Source organism: Pinus tabuliformis, chromosome 9, assembly GCF_031772625.1.
Source record: "Pinus tabuliformis cultivar Carrire ecotype Pingquan chromosome 9, CPIR1, whole genome shotgun sequence".
Taxonomy (NCBI): domain Eukaryota; kingdom Viridiplantae; phylum Streptophyta; class Pinopsida; order Pinales; family Pinaceae; genus Pinus; species Pinus tabuliformis.
Window position 1 is genome coordinate 1,950,088,030 of NC_142307.1, and position 19,465 is coordinate 1,950,107,494.

Sequence of the window (19,465 nt, forward strand, 5' to 3'; positions counted from 1 at the left end):
ATTGTGAACATTTCAAATATATTTTAGCTTCTACTGTTTCTGTTGAGTTTAAAAAGGATTGTGTTGTGTATATTGCTGTTCTGAGCAAATCATATCATGGCCGATCCTGGATTCCTCTCTGGATTTATTGGTAAGGGCATCGACATAGCGATCAGCCAGATTCTTCACCACGCTGGCATTGCGCTCCGCTGCAAGAAAGAATTGAACGATTTGAGAAATCTGGTAAGGCGCATAGAGCCTATGGCAACACGTATAAGTCAATATCGTCTGGAATTGAACAGAAACAGAGGAGGAACTTCCACCGTACTAGTGATAACAATGCTTCACAATGGGTTAAAAGGCTGCACGGGCTTCTCCGACAAGCAATGCCACTGGTGCAAAAGTGCACAATGGGTCGTAAAAGGCTGCAGAGATCGAGGACAGAGCCTAGAGATGCCACTGTGGTTCTGCAAAAGCTGGGGACCTGAATACCAAAGAGACTGATTGCAGAGGTGAAGACAAAAGAAACGCTGCTTTCAACGGCCAGAAGGTGAGGTATCTCTTTCGTGATGACCTCTTGCTTTGGCTCACTGTTTCACAATCTCCCTCTTTTTCAAGTCTTAGAAATGACCTCTGTAAAGAAATAGCTGTGCAAGCAAAGGCAGATTATGATCAAAATATGAACCAAGAGGATGTAAAAAGATGGTTGAGTGAAAGATTGCAAGAGAAGAGGTTTGCCCTCTTCTTGGATGATGTGTGGGGTGACGGCGGGAAATTGCAAGACGAGTTGTGTCTCAGGAGCCTCTCCCGACACTCAAACTACAAAATTATTGTAAGTTCAAGGAGTCGCGAAGCACTGAGAGAAATGGGAGTTGCAGATACGTCTGCATTAACAATGGGGGATTTGAGTGAAGAAGAGAGCTGGGAGTTGTTTGCTCATCACGCTTTTCCATATCATAATGGACTTCTACCAGCAAACATAGAGGAGAGAAGGGCAAAGGTTGTGTGTGACAAGTGTGGAGGACTCCCCCTTGCAATCAAAGTGATAGGTAGGACAATGGCAGGCATTTCTGATCCACAACGGTGGGAGTTGGCAGTCCTAAGGCTGCCAAACGCCAACATCAAAGACCATCAAGCTCTCAATGATTGCTTAAGGTGGAGCTACGACGCACTAGGCAACACTGATGTCAATCTCCAATTGTGCTTTCTCTACTTAGCTGCCTTCAGGGAAGATGAAATTATTCATGTGGACCAAATGTTGATTCCTTTGTGGTTAGGAGAAGGTCTTCTTGAAAGGAATCAGAGTGGCCACGACCCGTATGAGATGGGAAGAATTTATGCCAATATTTTAGCCGATCGTTGTTTGATCGAGCCTCTTCTCACAGACGTCAATGGCAGCGTGGTCCATTGCAGGATGCACGACACCCTCCGTGGTTTGGCCATACAAATTGGTGAGCAGGAAGAAAAGTTCTCCTGCCGCGCAGGTAATGACTTGACAGATCAGTTGGTTGAAAAGGAGTATTCAGAATGCACCAGGCTTTTCTTGAATGACAACAAATTGAGTTCGCTTCCCAACTCATTCACAACTCCAGAGATATTCTCACTGTTGATTGCTCGCAACAATTTTACAAAGATTCCAAGAAAGGCAATTGGGAATATGCGCTCTCTAAAAGTTCTGGATTTGAGTGGCAACGATATGGAGTCATTGCCAAAGAGTTTGGGGAGTTTGAAACAGCTCATCAAAAGGTTGCCTGCAGCTCTTACAAATCTTTCAAGTCTCCAAGTCCTGGATCTGTCTCGGTCCAACATCACAGAATTACCGTTTGGCATTCATAAGCTAACATCTCTGCGGCGTCTGGACCTTTTTCAATGTGACCATTTGCAATGCCTTCCTCGTACTATCTCACGCCTTACCTCTTTGCAGTACTTGAACACGTGGGGATGCGAGAAAGTGTGGACAAAACATGGCAAAAAGAAAGCTGCTTCCCTAAATGATTTGGCGTGTCTGACACAACTGAAAATGTTAAGTTTATGGAACAGGGCAGAAACAATCAGCGAGGGGACACTGGGGAGTATGCTTCAAATGGAGACACTATTCTTGAGAGATGACGTCATGATGAGTCTACCTGGTGACATCATGAACCTGTCAAAGTTAAAAAGACTCCGGTTATATTGCGCCGAGATAGTTCAAATAGATGATTGGTTTTGTGAATTTCAAAATTTGACTCGTCTTCAGTTATGGTACTGTGACAAGTTAGAAGAGCTTCCAAGTTTGCATAAAATGAAGAGTTTGAGGGAATTACGGGTTCATGGTTGTTCTAAATTAAAGAAGCTTCCCACAGAGTTTGGTGAGATATTTTCATTGAGTGATTTGGATGAATTAGAGGAGTTACCAACAATAATGGTAAAGGAGGATGTAATGCCTTTACTCAAAATCTTCACTATTATGAAATGTGAAGCATTAAAGTTATTGCCAGAAAATTATTTGTATCTCAAAACACTCCAAAAAATAAGAGTGTTTGGTTGTTCAATGTTATTAGAGAATCTGGAAAACATTAAGATAGAAACAAAAGTAAAAGTGATAACAATGCCCCTTACTGAGGATATTATAGACAGATACCTACAAAAGATGAAGTCAAGTGAAGGAGGTTGGCTCTATAGTGACTTTTGGTGTAATGAGCTTGTCCTTTTTTTGCAAGAACTTATTGTACTTAATTTATGATTAACATCCATTTTGTTAATATATATTTTTTATTTTTATTGATAATTAATATTTTTTTGAGTCAAAAATGGTTTTATTAAAAAAACACATTTTCCCAAAATGAAATGATATATAATATAGTATTATAATTATTTTGATTTTTTAATGTTTTTATAATTATTTATAATTATAATTTCTTAACAAAAAAAAATTGAAATAAAAAACACTACTATACATAGTATGTTAAAATATATTTATATTATTATTGTTGGATCTACAACCCAATTTGAGGTAAATGTTGTTACAATGTACATTTAAAAATAACAAGATACATGTAGATTAACAAATTATAAATTAGTAATGTACATTTAAAAATAACAAGATACATGTAGATTAACAAATTATAAATTAGTGTTAACAAAAAAAAATCAATGTTGGCTATAAATGAAATACTTCAATTTTCATCTTAATTTTATACAATGTTTTCACCAATTAATATAGAGTTCACAAATGACACGTAATAAGAAAGTTAATAGATGCAACTTAGTCCCTCGTCATTATATATATATATATATATATATATATATATAAAGTAAAACAAAAATTGTCACATAATAATTTATTTAGTTGTGTTGCTTTCATTGTGACAACGCAATTTCCAATATTCTTGTACATAAATTATGTGTAAAAAAAGCATGTGACCATTTCGATATTCAACGATTGATTATAGTTCTCGATTTCAATATTCAATATTCAACGATTGATTAGTTGTCGATTTCCAATCTAGTGGGTACAATAATGCCCCACAACCCACGGTGCTTCATTGAATGATGCATCCATGGCATATTAAACAATACCCTTAATTTGACTACATATTGGAAAATACCTCCATAAATCACATTATTTAACCCTTTACTTGTAGAAATTCTCTACAAATCTACCTCTGAAACTATGTAGGAAATCTGCTATAGGTTAACTCGATAATGCAATATAAATCAAAGCAGAATACTATAACCTACTTCTACTATCAATTTGCGGAAGTTTAAAGATCACGCTGGACAATATAACCAGAAGACGAAGAATCAATGCACAATACACATGAAAATACTTTGGGGAAAGCGTCAGCTAAAAACCCCACTATCTGTATTATCATACAAGGTGGAAATACATAGGAATTATACAAAGCCTTAGCTCTCACAGCTAGCCAGCGCTCAGTACAATCCTCACAGATGCTCAAAGGCAATCTTGGCTTCTCATAAGCCTTCCTCTCTGCCCTCCAAGCTCCTATTTCTTTGTGTTGTTTCTCCTGGGTGATCCTCCTGTTACCAAGTGGAACACTGATCCTCCAAAATTGCGCAATCCTCAAGGGTGAATATCCTTGACTGCTTGCATTAGTTTTCTTTATAGGAAAATACGTGCAACTGATAATACACTATCTTTGACATTTAACTCAACTGGGTCTTTCTCAGAATAAACATGCATGAGTTTTTGATGAGGGAATCTTCAGTTAATTAGATTACACTAGTTGAGTGCATTAATGCATTAACTGACTGTTAACTCTCTATTAGTTCCTCAAACAGTTTGAAACTAATTTAACTAGACTTAACTCAATAAACTGAGTTAACTAATTACAACTCAAATATAACTCAATCTTATCTCCTTGAGTTAAGGGATAATTCAATCTTATCTCTTTAATTTAAGGGATAACTCTTGCATGACTTCAGAAAGGTTTCTAACTTGAATTTCTCCAACTAATTAATTCAAAATAAATTAATTAATCTTTTCCAAGTAGCTGTTAAGACTAAATTCGATTTTAATTCACAATTTAATTCAAGGACAAATTAAATTGGAATATTTTTGTTGCTATATTTCAACACTCCCTCTCAATAAGAAAGGGATCTCAAATTTACACTATGACAATGCCTTTGTCAAAATGTCAGCATCTTGTTCCTCTGTTGAAATATACTGCAACAACATGATCCTCCCATCAGCAGCTTGCTTTACCTTGTAAAACCAACGGAAACTCACAACTGACTTGTTCTCTGGTCTCAGAACCATGTCCCAAACACTGTTATGAACTATGGAGTCATAATCCTCCACCATAGCATCAATCCAAATTGGATGTTGCACTGCTTCCTCAAAGGAAGATGGCTCAGTCTCAACACATTCCCCAGCAAGGGCCATGTATCCAATGTACCTCTCAGGTGACCTCCTCTGTCTGCTCTAAGAAGATGGTGCTCCCACATTCTCTCTCGCATCATTGAACAATTTGTCAGCTTCTCTTATGCGCTTCCACCCATCTCTGGAAGACTCTGCTTGAGTGGACGTCTCCACTCCTGGAACTTCTGTATGCGGCTGCTCTGCATCAATCTGAAACTCCTCCTCCTTAAGAACCAACAGTTCCTCCACAACGTGTAGTTGGAGCTCCCTCTCAAGGGAAACTCGCATGGCCTTCTGCTCATCAAACTTGAGATCTATGTGAACCACTGTCCTCTAACTGATAGGCAAGTACACCCAATAGTTGTGAGGTGTATTAGTGTACCCCACAAATATCCCCAACTCTGTTGTCAGCTCAAGCTTCTTCCGTGCATCCTTTGTCACATGGGAATATATCGATGAGCCAAAGATCCTGAAGTGACCCACATCTAGTCTCTTACCAGAGAAAGCTTCCTTTGTTGTCTTCATCCTAAGTATGCGATGCGAGCTTCTATTATGCAAATAGACCGTTGTGTTGCATGCCTCAACCCACAAGTGAACTGGTAGGCCTTGCTCATGCAACATTGCCCTTGCTACCCCTACAATAGTTCTGTTCTTCCTCTCGACCACCCCATTTTGCTGTGGGTTATGAGGTCCCGTCAACTCTCGTTTAATTCATTCCACTGCATAGAAGTCCTTAAACTCTTGAGAGACATATTCTCCACCATTGTCGCTTCTCAAGGCCTTGATCTTCTTCCCTAACTCTTTCTCGACCAAAGCTTTGAACTCACAAAACTTTATGAAAGTTTGGTCCTTCTTCTGCATGAAATAATCCAACATTTATGAGAATAGTCATCAATGAAAATCACAAAATACCTTTGCTTCACTGTGGATGTAGTCAAGAATGGTCCACACACATCAGTATGAACTTGCTCTAAGATAGCCTTTGCTCGATTGTCTCGCTCATGAAAGGAAGGCTTGGTGTACTTTCCCAAGGTACAACCTTTGCATGTGTCAACTTGCTCAAGTTTACCTTTGGGAAGTCCTATAGATATTTGATGCATTATCTTCAAAGCCCCATGATGCAAATGGCTCAACCACCTATGCCACAACTCACCAATGTCTTGACTTTGCACCAATTCTTCTTTCGTACTCAATGTTGCACAATTATCTACTTCTAGTTTATAGAGATTCTTCACCCGAATCCTTATCCTCTTGCTCTGATCCGTGGCTATGTGTCTAAAGAACACCTTTCCTTTACTGAAGACAACATCGTAGCCTGTGTCCTCCAACATTGCGACTGATACCAAGTTCTTCTTCAGTCCAGGCACATACATCACATTTGTCAAGGTGATGGGAGCTCCATGATCCCTTTGAAAAGCAACCGTTCCCACTCCTAAAACACTATACCTTCCGTCATGACCCATATCTATGCGCATCTTGAGGTCTTTCTCCTCCAAGGCACTGAATAAACTTTTATCACTAGTCATGTGGAATGAGGCTCCACTGTCAAGATACCAGACACAACCCATCATCGATGACACCATGCATGCGATGAAGGTAAAGTCCATTTCGAACTGAGAGGCTAATGCCTCACCTTCCGATCCTTCCATGATCCCTTCTTGGACTTCTTCGATGGGCAATTAGTCGCATAATGTCCCATCTCGTGACAATTAAAGCATCTTACTTTAGACATGTCACCCTTCTTCCCTCCATGAGAAGAACCATAGAACGTCATTGACCAACCTTGAAGTATGATATGAATTCGATTTGCACCTGCAATCCCAAAACTTCAAACTTCAAACTTCGAATTCTCTTCTCAGTATATTATTCACAACTCTGATACCATGTAGAAATTCTCTACAAATCTACCTCTGAGACCATGTAGAAAATATGTTGTAGGTTAACCCGATAATGCAATATAAATCAAACAAGAATATTATAACCTACTTCTACTATCAATTTGCGGAAGCTTAAAGATCGAGCTGAACAATATAACCAAAAGAAGAAGAATCAATGCACAATACACATGAAAATACTTTGGGGAAAGCCTCAGCTAAGAACCCCACTATCTATATTATCATAGAAGGTGGAAATACATAAAAATTATACAAAGCCTTAGCTCTCACAGCTAGCCAGTTCTCAGTACAATCCTCATAGATGCTCACAGGCAATCTTGGCTTCTCACAAGCCTTCCTCTCTGCCCTCCAAGCTCCTATTTCCTTGCGTTGTTTCTCCTAGGTGATCCTATTGTTACCAAGTGGAAAAATTCCTACCAAGTGGAACACTGATCCTCCAAAACTGTGCACTCCTTAAAGATGAATATCCTTGACTGCATGCATCAGTTTTCTTTATAGGAAAACACATGCAACTGATAGTACACTGTCCTTGACATTTAACTCCACTGGGTCTTTCTCAGAATATACATGCATGAGTTTCTGATGAGGGAATCTTCAGTTAACTGGAGTACACTAGTTGAATGCATTAATGTATCAACTGACTGTTAACTCTATATTAGTTCCTCAAACAGTTTGGAACTAATTTAACTGGACTTAACTCAGTAAACTGAGTTAAATAATTATAACTCAAATATAACTCAATCTTATCTCCTTAATTTAAGGGATAACTCTTGTATGACTTGAGAGAGACTTCTAACTTGAATTTCTCCAACTAATTAATTCAAAATAAATTAATTAAACTTTTCCAAGTAGCTGTTAAGACTAAATTCGATTTTAATTCACAATTTTAATTCAAGGACAAATTAAATTGAAATATTCTTGTTGTCATATTTCAACATTACCAATATGAACTCAATATACCTTCCCAATTTAAAAAAGCCTCACTTTCACTAGATAGTGTAAGTCTCTATTTTTTCATTAACATTTTTTATACCTGCCAATATTAAAACTCTTTACCTCTTATTATGCTCAATATATTATGTCATTTTTTCCTCAATATATATCCCCCAATATGAAAGCAAATATAGTATTTCTCCCCCAATGAAGTCCTCGTGGACAACTCTTAGCCCTGCATTATAAAAATGCCAAGCTTAGTGTCATGCATACAACAACACTTAACACTAATATAAGAAGCTTGTCTTTTGGATCAAAAGGCATTTTAAGAAAATAAAGGTGGTAGGTAATGTGTTAGAGGCCGCTAATAAGAAATAAATACCATGTATCTTAGAATGTTAGAAAAAAGTATGATAGATTTTAAAAGATATATCTTTGCATTACGATAAAAACCCCATGGTGAGATACATCATAAACACCAAAGAAAATCATAAACACACTGTATTTACAGAACCATAAAAACAACTGAAACATCATGTGGGTTAATGGTCCCCCCAAAAAAACCAAGTATAAAAGTATTACAACGCATACCCAAAAAATAATTTAAAAAATTTCAATAGCCACAAATAACTACTTCAATAATAATTATGGCCCTCATTCCTAGATAAAGAGCATGGAAAATTCGGAAAAGATAACCATGAAGTTAGCTATAACAAGAATCAATTAACCATGAAGTTGTCTAAATTTATAGAATCAGTTCACTCAGTAAAGTGTGAGTGAGTTCGAGTTAAGTCTTATTTTGGGTAAAGTCGAATTTAGTGTGTGGTTGAATGTCAAAGTTATTTTGAGTGAGTCAATAATCGAAAAGTTTAAATACCCTTCACAAGGTTCATTGTAATTATCAAGTTTGTGTGATCAATAAAAGAGTCACAACTCGTGCTATTGTGTGTGTGAAATTTGTGCCTTTCCTCTTTTGCCTTTCAAACAAATTGATATCAAAGCCAAGAAAAAAATAAGATTCGTAAAGCATGTAGATCCAACAACAAAAAAACCAAGTAAAGAGAACCAACAATTCAAAAAGTACGACAAGAAGGAGCGACAACCGCAATCGTAGAGTATAAAAGATGTGACATTTTAACTCACACTTACCATTCAGCGCCAAATAACTCAATGTCACAAGTTGCCTGTGTCAAAGGGTGCAAAAGTCGTGAGTAAATAAACGGTTAAAAGGTTTTGTTCAAGTATTTTGAAAATTCAAGAGCTCACATGCTTTTTTTTTAACCAATATTAAAGGGATATTTGTTACCAAGGTTCTTATATTAAAGTGTTTTACTCTTAGTGCTTTGCAAAGAAGGAGCTTACAACAAATTATATATATATAAAAAGGAGTTCGGCCTTTTAAAAAATGTTTTATAAAGGTTTTTTAATAATAAAAGTTAAAAAAAAGTGTATTATTAAAAAAATAAATTGAATAGAAGATATTTTTCTTAAAAAGTGTTTCACCATTTATAGGGAATGATTATGATGTGTGGGTTATTAAGATGGAGACCATGTTAAAGGCTCATGATGTTTGGGAGTGTTATAAATAAATTTTCCTGAACCTAAATATGAGGCAAATGAACGAGTCTTCACTAATGCAGAAAGGGAACAATGGAAAAAAGACAAAAAGAAGGATATGCAAGTGTTGTAGCTTATCCAACAAAGAGTGGACCTAGTAGTGTTCCAGAAGATTATGACCACGTCATCAACAAAGATAGCATGGGGGACTTCGATGACAAACTATAAAGGTATATCCAAATTCAATATTGGTAAGTTGTAGTATACTACGAGAGATTTTGAAAGTCTGCAAATGAAGGAAATAAAGGACATTAATTCATTCATGAATCGGGTATTGACTTTAGTAAACCAATTAAGGATTTATGGCGATGACATAGAAGATCAAACAGTGGTTGGGAAGGTCCTCAAATATTTGTCTACAAAGTTTGATGTTTTAGTAGTAGCAATAAAAGAAGCCAAGGATTTGGCAACGATGGCAATTGGTGAGTTGATGGGATCACTTCTATACCATGAGGAAACGATAGATAGAAATAAGGATTCCACCTTGGAAACCACTTTTAAAAGCTAGGTTTCTATTTCAAGAGACATAGGTCGAGGCAGAGGCAGATTGGGAGGCAGAAGACATGGTAGTCAGAGAGATGGGAAAGAAGAACATGAACATGAAAGTGGACACAATAGAAAAATATCCAACAACAATCAAAGAGTCGACAAATCAAAGGTGAGATGTTATTACTGCAATAAATTTGGTCACTATGCTCGTGATTGTAGGAAGAAGATATCTCATCAAGGAAAGTAGAGAGCTAATGTCACTACAAATAATATCGACTCCATGCTCCTAGCTTGCCATACCATGCATGAACCTTCTAATAATGTGTGGCTATTAGATAGTGGTTACAATAACCACATGACAAGCAACAAGAAAGTGGTTGCAAACCTAGATCAATATGTGAAGACAAAGTTAAAGCTGGGCACTCACAAGATTGTGGATGCAAATGGAAAAGGAGTGGTAAACATTCTGACCAAGCAGGGGGAACCGAAGGCAATTTCAAAGGTACATTATGTCCTTGGTATCAACCATAATTTGATAAGTGTTGGTCAGTTAATTCAGAAAGGATACAAGTGTTGGAGATAATACTGAGAGGGGGGGTGAATCAGTATTATCTAATTATTTTTCAATATATTTATACTTTGAATTATTGTATGTCAGTACCATAAAATAATGAGCATGAACAAGAAAAACAGATAGTCACACCAAAGAACACCAGATATAAGGTGGAAACCCAATGTGGGTGAAAACCACCTGCTGCAATATGTCTCTATCTTCTTTCAATTAGAAACTCCTTTTACAATGATTTTTTACTAGTGCAGTCCTTTACCAGTACGCAGGCTGCAACCTACAGAGAGCTACAACTCTCTCTCCTGGAAGGGACTTACAACCCCCTACTTCTTTTCTTTCAAGGACCACTTTTCATAAATTTTCAAACTGGATCCATGAACATCAATCAATCATCAAGTATATCTGCATCAAACAATCTCCTTTTCCCAATTAGCACTGAATCAAGTAAACACTTCTCTGACAGCTGTACCCAGAACACAGTAACAGTAACCACACACCAAATTCTGAACCCAGAATACTGCAGCAATAGACAGAAGCAGCTAGATCATAGTTTAAAGATATACGCTACTTCAACAACCTGAAACCTGCGTGCAGATCTATAAAGGATAATTCCTTCTTTCAAATATTCAGACACTAATTTACCCAGATTGTCAGATTTATAGATCAAGCATGTGCCTCATATAACAGATCAAAATCATACAAAGATACTATTATTCAAGCAGAAAGATTATGACCCATCAATAGAACTTATCCTTCTTTATGCGCTAAGGTTCCTCCTTCATTCAGATCCAGATCTGCACCATAACCCAATCACAAATATTTCAGATCTAGCACTTATTAGATATTCAATTCATTTGATAATACTTTGCCAAATGAGAGGACTAATACCATGAACCAACCATGAAAGTGCATGAGATCAACACTTTTGACGAGGTACCATGGTCCAAAACCATAGGTTCAAATACCAAGGACTAACTACTATGGACCAAAGGTAAGTTCTCCAACATATACGCGCTTTTCCTTGCATGAAAGTGCGTGAACGAACCCAATACTTGGGATCAACACTTCTGACGAGGTACCATGGTCCAAAACCATAGGTTCAAATACCAAGGACTAACTACCATGGACCAAAGGTAAGTTCTCCAACATATACGCGCTTTTCCTTGCATGAAAGTGCGTGAACTTTTTCTCTACATGAAATAAACTTTTCTCTGCATAAAAGTGCATGAACTTTTCTCTATATGAAATAAAATTTTCTCTGCATAAAAGTGCGTGAACTTTTCTCTACATGAAATAAAATTTTCTTTGCATAAAAGTGCGTGAACGTTTCTCTACATGAAATAAACTTTTCTCTGCATAAAAGTGCGTGAACTTTTCTCTACAAGAAATAAACTTTTCTCTACATAAAAGTGCGTGAATTTTGCTGCACTATAATTTATCATCTGAGGTGAGTGGGTTGCCATCAAGTACAACATATGTATCATAATGCCAACAATCTCCCCCTTTGGACTTGATGGCAACAACAACCAATCACTCTCCCCCTTTGACATCAAGGGCAAAGGGTTATGCTCCCCCTAACTATAAACCAGATCTGCAAAGAAGAACCATAATCCATGACCATGAAAGAGATAGAGACGTATTGCAACAATATTCAGACCAGCATCCATGATCTCCTTCTGTACTTCCTCCATAATGCCAACAATGCATGATATGCTCCCCCTGAACCTGTGCCATTCGATCTTTGGCCAATCCGCAACCCAGCACATGTACGCATATACTTCAGATGAACCTTGCGTACAACCAACAATCAGAAGAGATTCAACAACAAGATGATGCATCAACAACCCCCAGCTTTTACCTGAGGTATTCAAAGGTCTCCCTAGGCAATGGTTTGGTGAGTATATCAGCAACCTGTTCCTTAGAAGAAACATACTCCAACTTGACCTTTTGTTCAAGCACTTGTTCCTGGAGAAAGTGATACTTGATTGGTATGTGCTTGGTTTTTGAATGCATGACTGGGTTCTTTGAAATGCTGGTTGCACTTGTATTATCACATAAGAGGGAGATGGGTGGTGTACAAGTGATTTGAAAATCCCGCAAGGTCTGCATCATCCAAAGGAGTTGAGTGCAGCAAGATGCAGCAGCAACATATTCTGCTTCAGCTGTAGACAAGGCAATCGAACTCTGTTTCTTGCTGAACCAAGATACTAATCTGGAACCCATAAAGAATGCACCACCACTTGTGCTCTTCCTGTCATCCACGCTTCCGGCCCAATCTGCATTTGTATAAGCATGAAGTGTGAGATATGTATCTCTAGGATACCATAAGCCATAGTTTTGAGTCCCTTGAAGATATTTGAAGATTCTCTTCATTGCCTGAAGATGAGTTTCCTTTGGATTTCCCTGAAATCTTCCAACTATTCCCACTGCATGCATGATGTTTGGTCGGGTACCTGTCAAATAAAGTAGACTTCCAATCATAGATCTGTAAGTTGGTTGATGCACTGCTGCTGATTCATCATTTGCATTGAGGTTACATCCTATGACCATGGGTGTACATACTGGTTTTGCTTCTTCCATACCATATTTCTTCAAAATATGCTTGAGATACTTGGTTTGAGACAAGAAGATCCCTCCTTCATTTTGTTGGATTTGCAAACCAAGAAAATATGTCAATTCTCCAAGCAAGGACATTTCAAATTCTTTCTGCATCACCAAGGCAAAGCTTTGACTCATAGATTCTTCATTGCTGCCAAAGATAATGTCATCTACATACACAACAAGTATTAGCAATTTGTCATTTTCAATTTTTATATAAAGATTGCTATCTGCTAATCCTTTTGAAAAACCTTGTTGATGAAGATATTTGTCCAAACGATAGTACCAAGCCCTTGGATCTTGTTTAAGACCATAGAGAGCCTTTTTCAATCTGCATACAAGATTTGGATCATTTCCAAGAATGAAACCATCTGGCTGCTCAATGTATACTTCTTCTTCTAAGTCTCCATTCAGAAAGGCTGATTTCACGTCCATTTGAAATACTTTGAACTTTTGAAAGCTTGAGAGAGAAAGGAACATTCGGATGGCCTCAAGTCTTGCAACAAGAGCAAAAGTTTCTTCAAAATCTATTCCTTCTTGCTGCTCATACCCTTTACAAACAAGTCTGGCCTTGTTTCTAATTACTTCTCCATTTTCATTCAACTTATTTTTGAAGACCCATTTTGTCCCTATAACATTCTTATCCTTTGGTCTAGGAACCAACTCCCAAGTGTTGTTCTTTTCGATCTGCTCAAGTTCTTCATCCATTGCTTTGACCCAACATTCATCTTTGCATGCCTCTTTTACATTTTGTGGTTCAGTGGATGAGAGTAATGCCAAATAGCTTGAAGCTTCTGCAATTGTTCTTCTTGTTTGTACACCTGCTTCTTTTTGCCCCAAAATCTGAGATTCTGGATGATTCTTCTGAACGTACCTGGATGGAGTCTTCTCTTCTACCCTTATCTGTTCCTCTGGTGCTTCTTGAGGTTCTTCTTCTTCATCATTCTGTCTTTGACGGTAGTCTTCATCTTCTTCGACATTTTCATGATTTACTTGCCTAGGAATGTATCCTTTTTCATCAACCACTACACCAATGCTGCCAACAATTCTTCCAAGTCTTTTATTGTAGCACTTATATGCTTTTCTGTGTGGAGAATAACCAAGAAGAATGCCTTCATCTGCTCTAGGTTCAATTTTGCCAAGTTGCTCATTAGTATTCTTAATATAGCATTTGCTCCCAAAGATTTTGAAGTGTTTTACCGAAGGAGTCTCACCATACCAGAGTTCATGAGGAGTTTGAGTGTTGTTCACTCGGACATTTGTTTTATTGAGAATAACAACCGCAGCATATGCAGCTTCACCCCAGAAGTTGCGGGAGTTCCGGACTCATCAAGCATAGCACGGGCCATTTGTTGGACTGTTCTGTTCATCCTTTCCACCACTCCATTTTGTTGAGGAGTTCTAGCTGTAGAGAATTCCCTTCTTATCCCATGTTCTTCACAGAAATCGAAAAATTCATTTGAGGTAAACTCCCCACCTCTGTCGGACCTGAGGCACTTAATTTTGTAACTTGATTCATTTTCAACCAAGGCTTTGAAGGATTTGAATTTTTCGAATGCTTCGTCTTTGTGCTTCAAAAGTCCTAACCAAACAAACCTGGAGAAATCGTCAATGAATAATATCAAGTATTCTTCTCCTCGAGGTGACCTCGTCCTGAAAGGACCACATACATCTGTATGGACTAGTTCAAGAGGCCTGCTGGCTGATCCTTCCTTCTCCGGGAAGTTGGTTCTGGTTTGCTTACCAAACTGACATGATTTGCATATAGTGTTGTCTGGAATTTTGATATCTGGAATACCACGAACTGCCTGGTATTTGCATGCCTTCCTTATTTGTGAAAAGCTTAGATGCCCCAACCTCCGGTGCCATAACCAATGTTCATCATCCTTGCTCAAATAGCATTGTTGTTGTCCTTCTTCAAATATGTATAGATTATTTGGAGTTCTTCTACCTTTGATCACTGTTTTCCCTATATCAAGATCACGAACGCTACATCCATTTGATCGAAATATTACCTCGGTTCCTTGATCGCACATCTGACTGACACTCAAAAGGTTATGCTTCAAGCCATCAACATACAAAACATTACCAGCTTTGACCTTTTCTTTTAACTGAGTTGTGCCTTTTCCTTTTATAGCTGTTGGAGTATCATTTCCAAAAGAAACTTTCTTTCCCTTTTCTAAAGCAGAATATGATTCAAGTTTTTGTTTATCACCTGTCATATGCTTCGAACATCCACTATCGATGTACCATAGATTTTCCTGTCCCTCTGCATAAAAGGCTATCCCACATCTTTCTGATTGTGGTTCCTTTATACTCCATGTTCTGGTGCTTGAGGCTTGTTCCTTTGTCTGCTGAAATATGCTCCTGCATTCAGAATCTTCATGACCGAAGTTATTACAAATAGAACATTCAATTTCATTTTCAAGAGCCGAAAAGTTGTTATAGGTCCTTTTTGTAATCCCAGTCATACTTCTTTGTTTTTGAGCTTATCTAGTCATGATTGTTTTATATGCAACACATTGAACTGCTTTGTGACCAAAGTTATGGCAAGAGAAACATTGGCCATTGAAGAAACTTCTGCGGTTATCAAATCTACCACCCAAATGATTGTAATTCTTATTGTCATCCATTCTTGAAGCAAATTGAGAAGATTTTACCTGTGGCTGGTTGTAGCTTTTGTTCACCCTTAAGACAGATTGCCCCTGGTTTACCTGGTAGTCTTTGTTAGTTCTTGATGTAATTCGTCCCTGCTTTACTTGGTGATCTCCATTGTGCTTTTGCTCATTCCTTCTTGCTGCATCAAGATAACTCTTTGAGGTGGATGCTTGAGATGTTTCTCCATTATACCCCAGACCTGTCTTGTTTAGCGGAGAACGCTGTACATTGATGATCTCATCCAGAGTTTCAGATCCTTTGACAAACTTAAGATTAATAGCCTTTGTTTTCTCAATTTCTTTTCTAAGGCCAACAATTTCACCTTCTAACTTTTCAAGATATTTTTCTTTTTCATCAATTTGAAATTGTAGAGTATCAATGATCATATTCTTTTCTTCTATACATGTCTTAAGTCTAGAAATCTCTTCATAAAAACTATCCACATCTATAGCATCCATGTAATCATCATCTTCAAATGCCATTAAAAGTTTATAGTCATTACCTCGTTCATCTTCATCACTATTTGATAGACCATCACTGTCTTCATGAGTGTAGTAGCTTTTCTTATTTGCATTCTGTTTCTTGTTCCATCTGGTAGGTTCCTTTCCTTTGTCAATATTATCCTTATGAGGACATTTGGCAGCATAATGACCTACTCTTCCACAAGCAAAACATTTAAAAGGTAGCTTACCTCTGAACCTTCCAGTACCCCGTTGAAGATTTCTGACAAAATTTGATTCTTCTTCTTCTTCTGGCACGTGATTTGATTCATAGTAGTCTCCTTTGCCTGAAGCCTTAAAAGCAGCTTCTCTCCTGTCTGATGGACCTCCTTTTCTCATTTCATAAGCAGTTAGAATTCCGTGTAGCTGAGACATAGTAAGAGTTCGTAGATTTTCCTTTTCTTCTATTGTAGACACTTTAGATTCAAACTTGGGGGACAATGATCATAGGACTTTTTCAACCACAACAACCTCTTTTATTTCTTCACCCAAGTTTTTTCATACAATTAACAATCTCATCTACCGAAGGAAATAGTTAGCCACACTTTCATCATTATACATTCTGAGATTCTCATATTGAATCCTGAGGGTTTGAAGTTTTGCACGTTTTACCTGTTCATCTCCTTCGTAGCTCAAAACAATCTTGTCCCATATTTCTTTTGCGGATTTATATTGCATAACCTTCACGAATTCAGATTGAGATAGACATCCTAGAAGAGTATTAACCGCCTTTGCATTTGTTTCATATTTCTTCTTCTCAGCTGAATCTGTAGGAGTAGCTGATGGAAAAGTATACCCTGTTTCTATAATGTCCCATACTTCTGTACCCAAAGATTGCAGATAGGTAGTAACTCTTACCTTCCAATATACGAAGTTTGTTCCATCAAAAATCAGTGGCCTGATTGATGCTTCCCTCTCGTAGTTGCTCATGATGTTAGATCTTCCTTCAAGCGATCAAGCTTCTTCAGAAGGACCTGCTCTGATACCAATTGTTGGAAATAATACTGAGAGGGGGGGTGAATCAGTATTATCTAATTATTTTTCAATATATTTATACTTTGAATTATTGTATGTCAGTACCATAAAATAATGAGCATGAACAAGAAAAACAGATAGTCACACCAAAGAACACCAGATATAAGGTGGAAACCCAATGTGGGTGAAAACCACTTGTTGCAATATGTCTCTATCTTTTTTTTTTTGTGTAAGTCAGAAGTTATATTATAGCACAAAATATAGTACAAAAAATCTGCCTAGGCAGATCGAGAGCAATTACAGACTGATAGACAAATCCAAACCAACTGCTCAGAAGATTCAAAAGAGAATTAAGGGCACACCACGCAGGGAGGCCAAAACTGAGAGCATCTGCTCAATGACCCGACACAGAAAACACATGACAGTACATAAACGCGAAACAAGAAAAACAAAAGGCCGAAGCCTGAACCAGAAACAGAGAGAACAGACCGAGGGAGGAAGCTAAATGAACTTTCCCATGTGACTGATAGTGTCCAGGCCCACCTCCAGAACATGCTTATCCACTTTGGCTTGCAGGGCTTCAATCGGCTCGTTCTCCTGCACCTCCGTAGTAGTGTGCTACTGCTTTGAGCGGTCAGGACACACGGTATTCCTCAGTATTCTAATAAGCAGGGTGAGTTTCTTGTTAACTGTTTCAACTGCTTCATGCACAGTTGTAATGCGACGATCCAGCGAGCTGTTGTAGTCTATGATTTTCGCCATCTGGGCCTCAGTCAAATTAATTTCATTCACCACCTGCTCTTTATCTTTGTTGTTAGATTCCAGGGCTCTGGCTAAGAGGGTTTTGATGCGCCAATTTTCTGCTTTAGTTCTAACATATTGCGTGGCTCTCTTCGAGGGAGTACCGGGGTCCCGAATCCAGTCTACCTCGTCCGCCATGTCTTCCTCAGTCCGCCGAGCCTCCTCCTCTTTCACTTGGGCTTCCAGCTCGGCCACCTTTCGCTTATTCCTGCTGGCCGTTCTTGTCTCATGCACAATCTGCGCCTCGCACAACTCACGGTTAGCAGCCGCAGACCTACAGCTCCCCGTATCCATGACTTGCGCTCTATGCTTATCCCAGCTGATACAAATGCCAATGAGCCAAGCTTTCTCAGTGTCTTTAGAGATAACAGTAGGTGAACCAGGGTCCCGACAGTCTGATATATAGTGTATCCCCATGTTATTTCGTATGAAGCTTGTCCCTGTCCATCGCATAGTGGGAGTACTGTAGTAATAAATTGGGGTGATGGCCGCACAAACCGAGCCATTCCAAGCCGATATTACATTAATGTTGCAGATCTTCATCCAGCCAAAAATGCACCAAGTGTCCCGTTCATTTGTGCTGCTCCTACGGTGAATTCGGTAGCGTGACTTTTCATAATTGCCAGCTTGGCTGGCCGGCTTGTGCCAAGACCCAGGCCGAATCACCCCTCCCAATATTATCATAAAAGCTGTTGATATTTTTCTATACGGAAACGTACCAAGCGTCCCGTCTCCAGTTCTTTTGATGCTGTTAAACCTGCGGTGTGATTTGCTATGATTGCTGTGCTGGCTGTCCTGCTGCCGCCAAGAATGCCATCGCCACTTTTGTTCTATCATCCAGCCCTCGTGGAGATTACTTCTGCCGTTATCGGTTTCTCCACTCATTCGGTACCTTGACCAGAAACCGTTATCGGCTAAGCTCGATCGGCTTCAGTTAAGTCCTTCTCTGCCAGCTGTGCACATGTTGTTTTAAGAATAGGGCAGTCCACCTCCTGCCAACACCTGTCCCAAACTCTATCCTGGTTGTCCACGCCGAAGTTTTCCAGATGGTCTGCCAACCCATTCGCTTTCCTTCTGATCGTTTGGAACACTAAGCCTCCCATTCCTTCCAACAGCTCCGCGATACTCTCAGTGACCTTAGCCAGCCTCCAGTGGTTAATGGCCTTGCTAGCCTTGGTTCCTGCCTGAATGCGTTTGGCCGTAGAGATAACTAGTGAAGAGTCTCCTTCCACAATTACATTGCCTCTTCGAATTGCCTTAAGAATTCTCAGACCCTGTTCGAGCGCAACAAATTCCATTTCGTTGTTAGTGCTCTCTCCTAGCGCCCTGCAATATATATGTAAAATTTCTCCATTCTGATTGCGAATTACGCCTCCTATGCCTGCTTTACCCGGGTTCCCCCTTGAAGCTCCATCAAAATTCAGTTTTAAACCTCCGATCGGCGGACGTTGCCATCTTATGATTTGCGAGGAAGGTGGTGGCCTGTGCACTGACGTCGATGGATTGCTGGAGACCTCCAGATGGAAGCTCTTCAGGATGCGTAAGTCCTGAGCTGACGGTTTCTCATCCTGTTCTGCTTTACATTTTGTCT

At 38.7% G+C, this 19,465-nt stretch overlaps 1 protein-coding gene across 1 annotated transcript; it reads left to right on the forward strand.

The window, feature by feature from the left end:
* The first annotated feature begins 658 nt into the window (after positions 1-658).
* On the forward strand, positions 659-2,701 carry LOC149156781 (disease resistance protein UNI-like). Its single transcript, XM_089444865.1, has one exon. It carries the CDS (start codon positions 659-661, stop codon positions 2,699-2,701), a length of 2,043 nt encoding a protein of 680 aa, XP_089300991.1.
* Positions 2,702-19,465: the final 16,764 nt, after the last annotated feature.